This window comes from Sapajus apella, unplaced genomic scaffold (assembly GCF_009761245.1).
Source record: "Sapajus apella isolate SASKATOON/1434 unplaced genomic scaffold, GSC_monkey_1.0 scaffold32, whole genome shotgun sequence".
NCBI lineage: Eukaryota > Metazoa > Chordata > Mammalia > Primates > Cebidae > Sapajus > Sapajus apella.
The window spans coordinates 5,378,753-5,383,097 of record NW_022436972.1 but is presented as its reverse complement, the minus strand read 5'-3'; the positions used below and the strand labels follow the sequence as shown (position 1 = coordinate 5,383,097).

The window sequence follows — 4,345 nt, the reverse complement described above, 5'->3', positions numbered from 1 at the left end:
GAATCCATATTTCAAGTGATGAATTCATATAACTTGAATCAAGCTAATGTTTCAGAAGGTGTCATCTCTCTTCGTAATTATAAAAAGTCAGCATCGTTCAAGAATGTCAAAGAGGCCGGGCCTGGTGGCTCTCGCCTGTAATCCCAGCACTTTGGGAAGCCAAGGCAGGCGGATCATGAGGTCAGGAGTTTGAGACCTCCCCTGGCCAGCATGGTGAAACCCCTTCTCTACTAAAAATTCAAAAAAGTAGCCAGGCATCGTGGTGTGCACCTATAGTTCCAGATACTCAGGAGGCTGAGGCAGGAGAATTGCTTGAGCTGAGATCACGCCACTGCACTCCAGGCTGGGTGACAGAGCAAGACTCTGCAGAAATAATTTTATTATTTCTTGAAAGAACTAGTTGGAGTGAGAGATGGATGAGGCGTGTGCTCTGAGGCAGCTGTAGACTTGTGACCAATTAAATGATGATTTGGGAGTTATGCTTGTTAAGTAAGGCTGGGCTTGGTGACATGTGTGACTGTTGTTCTATCTGAACTAGTCAAGAAAAAACAGAATTTCCCATGGTCCCTGACCCAAGTTTGTGTGAGAGAGAAGATTAAAGGCAAAGTATTTACCAATCCATATATTGGTATTAGGGAGTGAAAGAGCTGAGTCAAAGGTCTGGGTTCCATTATCATCCAGTAGCGGACAAATCACTTCATGTCTCTAGGGCTTAGGTTCCTTATCTGTACTCAATTTTTTTTTTTTAAAGCACCGTATCTTCTGTGTCTCCGAGATCTCTTCAAGTTCTAACATCTTAGAGTCTTGGTTGAAGATTCGGTAAAATGAGTGAAATTACCCTCCCTTCACAGTGATACTATCAGGACCAAATGAGATAACTTAGGTCAAACACTTGTTCACATCAATGGCTCTAAACCCTAGATAGCTCTTACAGATGTCATTATTGTGTAGTTGCCAAGGTTCCTTTTAATGTGTCCTTTTATTTATATGCATGATACTCTCAAAAAGACCAATGTCACTTCTGCCACAGCAGTCAGAGCCCAGGATGTCCTGACCTCAATTTAAGGGTCTGTGTCTGAGTTTAGACCAGATACAGACCCATGCTAGGAATGCAGCTGTTTTCAAGTGCTCATTCTATTTCATGCAGTAAGGCTAAAATATTATGGAAGGAAATGACTAGAATTTTTTTTCAGCATGTGACTTTTTGTATTTATCATCTCTCTCAACTTTGTAGAGATGAGCAGGCAGAAGAAGCAGAAATGAAGCTTGGGGCATAAACTTGGGATTCCACAATGGGGTAGAGAAAGTATATGTTAGGATCTTGGCAGCAGCCAAAAGGGACCATTCTGTGGCCAAGGAACTCATTTGCATGGACCTTGAAGTTGGGATACGTGATAAGATGGAATGAGGGTACCTGATGACCCGTGTACACCAGGCCGATTGGATGAGCAATGCTGGGCAATCTGGGTAGCGTGTCTGCATTTCTCCAGCTGGCACTGGTGGTGACCCCACCCTCCGGTATTGGCAGTTGTGGAGTTTCTCGTTTTTGCTGAAGATGCTTGCATTTGGCTTTCTTGAGTTTTGCTCTGCAGTTCTTGAGCCAGACCTGCAGTACTGTAGGGGGTGCATTTATTTTTGAGGCCATTTTTTTCTGAAGGCTGGAGTTTGGGTATGGATTCTCATCGAATAAGATGTTCAGGTCTTTCAGTTGCTGCTCAGTGAACATGGTTCGTTTCTGTTTGAATGTATCTGGTCTTTGCCTTTAGGAAGATCCTCCAACCCTGGCATCTTCTAATCTAGATGTGTCCCTGGGTTCAGATCCAGGGATAGGACAAATGACTAGATTCTTAACCATAGCCTTCCCTCCTTCTCCTGTGATATTTTCATACATTTATCTTAAAGTGGGGGAATGTTTAATTCTACTGTCTGGTTCTGTTGCTAATTAACATACTTAATAATTTTTAAGAGACTCATCTTCACTTATTTTGTTTCTTTCTTTGTTTTTTAAAGGTAATTCACCTAGAGTTACATAGTGGTTCTTGGGATAGTCATTTGGAATTTGTTAATAGATCTATGTTTTCTATCCTTCAGTAATTGGTTGCATATTAAAAAGGTAACACTTGCTTAAAAAGAACTATTCTGAACAGATTTTCACAATAAATACATGAATACATCCACATTGTAAAAAACTTGAATAATATATAAGCGTAGAGAATAAAAAGTGAAATTTTCTCCTTCTCATCATTCCCTTTACTTTCCCAAGAAATAGCTACTTAGAACAGTTTAGTGTGCGTTATGTCAGACCACTTTCATGTATTGGCATACCATATGTACATATACATCTTCAATCCAATCTGCTCTCTTAACTCTCATCTAGTTTTGTAGCTCAGTAAGACTTGGGTCTGCCGAAAGCAGGGAATAGTAGCATCGGTCTACCTAGCAGAGTGGTATCCTCCTCTGTCTTTGCAGAGCACAAAGAGGAAAGTCTTCTCTGCTGATGCAAAAAGCTTGCAGGAGGAGTATGTCTCTAGAACCTCAGGCAACTTCACTCTTTACCTGGGCCATTCTCTGCTGCCTCATCTTTTTGGTTGGTGCACTGATTCTCTCACTGAGATCCCTCTCATGGTGTGTCTGTGGCAAGAAGCAGGAGCACAGAAGCTGTTCCTGGAGCTTGTGATATAAGCATGGAGAGGACAAGTGAACATTCTCCCTTCTGCTCTAACCTGAAACAAGCAGCTGTAAGTAGTGCTGGGGTACCTCCATTTTTTTTTACGTGGCAAAGAAGGCTGATGACAGAGAGAAGAGAAATAAAAGGACAATGTTTCAGCCTCTCGCTATGTTAAGAAAATAATGAGAGTAGTTTTCAACATTTGTTTGTATCATTTCAACCATTCACAATGTGCTGGCTGGAAGTGATACGCGCCACATCAGAGATACTGCAAATGTGATGATCAAAGATTATGGCTATTTGGCTTTGCTCCTGCAAGCACATGGGCATAGCCACAAGAGTCAGCCCAGCTGCTGTTGCATAATCCTCAGTATCATGCATTCCAGGGACCCATTCCGACCAGTCAATCTATTCTGCTCTTGGAATGATTGTGAATGAAGTTATCATGAAGAGCTATAGAGAGTGATGTTTCTGGGACTGATGTCAGGATATGCTAGCTTGGAGCATCCGTTTACTATCTTGTTCAGCATCAGCAGCCAGGGCAGAACCTACTAAGTAAGGCCTTATCTAGTCATTGTGGAAGAGCCAGGTGGTCTTCACAAGCCAGGCTGAGGCACGATGACCTGTGAGTGCTGTGACGGGTACCAGCTGTGATATAAATGATCCGCCGACAGGGTTTATTTATTTCTCATGTAAGGACATTTTCCATGACCACTAATTAGCTCAAGAATTTAGCTAAGAGTTCTCACTTGACTTACAGACAGCATTTCCAGCTAGCCAAATACCAATTATTCTTTCTGTCACTTGTTTGGTGATTAAGTTTTCCATGGAGACAGTGGATTGAACCAGGGACAGTAACAAATGGAACTAAGTCTTGGTTTATCTGCTGAGCTGTAAATATCTGTCATGTCAATGGGGGGTGGGGGCTGCAGGCAGCAACCTTAAGGCTGAGTAAATGGGCAATGGAAACAGAAAGAAAAGGAGGTTCCCCTACAGCCTGAGAACCCTGCTTCGAAGGACTCTTGCTTTTAATTGAAAGTATTCTGAGATAAATTGTCAGCCATGACAAACACAAAATACCTAATTAAATATCTTTCAGATAATCTGTAAAATATGCATTCTTTCCAATTAAGAGCATGAATAATATATCCAGTTATTGATCAGGATTTCTCTTCTTACCTTGTGCTCTCTCCATTATCTTTGAAACCACTTTTTATTGTTTTTTTTTTTATTGATACATAATAATCGCACATATTTACACGGTTCATGTGATATTTTGATATGTGGCTATAATGTGTAATGATGAAATCAGGGTAACTAGGATCTCTATCTGATCAGGATTTCTGGCTGCTTAGAACTACTGTTCTAAAACTCATCAAATCCCTGACTTTTAAAAATCAAGGTGAAATTCGTGTAACATAAAATTAACTCTTGTAAAGTGAACAATTTTAGTTCTTGTGTAAGGAGATTTTCCATGACCACTAATTAGCTTAAGAATTTAGCTGAGTTCTCACTTGACTTCCAGACATCATTTCCAGTCAGGAACATTTCAGTGGCATTTGGCATAATCACACACAGTATTGTGCAACTGCCACCTCTATATGGTTCCAAAATATTTTTATCACTCAAAACTAAAACTTCATACCCTTTACTGGTATTTCACATTGCTCTCTCCCC

At 40.8% G+C, this 4,345-nt stretch overlaps 1 protein-coding gene across 1 annotated transcript; it reads right to left on the bottom strand.

Moving 5' to 3' along the window:
* Positions 1 to 769: 769 nt before the first annotated feature.
* Positions 770 to 1,823, bottom strand: LOC116562182 (divergent paired-related homeobox-like). Its single transcript, XM_032294332.1, has one exon. The coding sequence runs from the start codon at positions 1,724 to 1,726 to the stop codon at positions 1,223 to 1,225; it is 504 nt and encodes a 167-aa protein (XP_032150223.1). The 5' UTR covers positions 1,727 to 1,823; the 3' UTR covers positions 770 to 1,222.
* Between the last annotated feature and the right edge of the window lie 2,522 nt (positions 1,824 to 4,345).

Excerpts from the sequence above, each read along its gene's own strand:
- LOC116562182 (XM_032294332.1), bottom strand. The coding sequence starts at position 1,726 with ATGTTCACTGAGCAGCAACTGAAAGACCTGAACATCTTATTCGATGAG.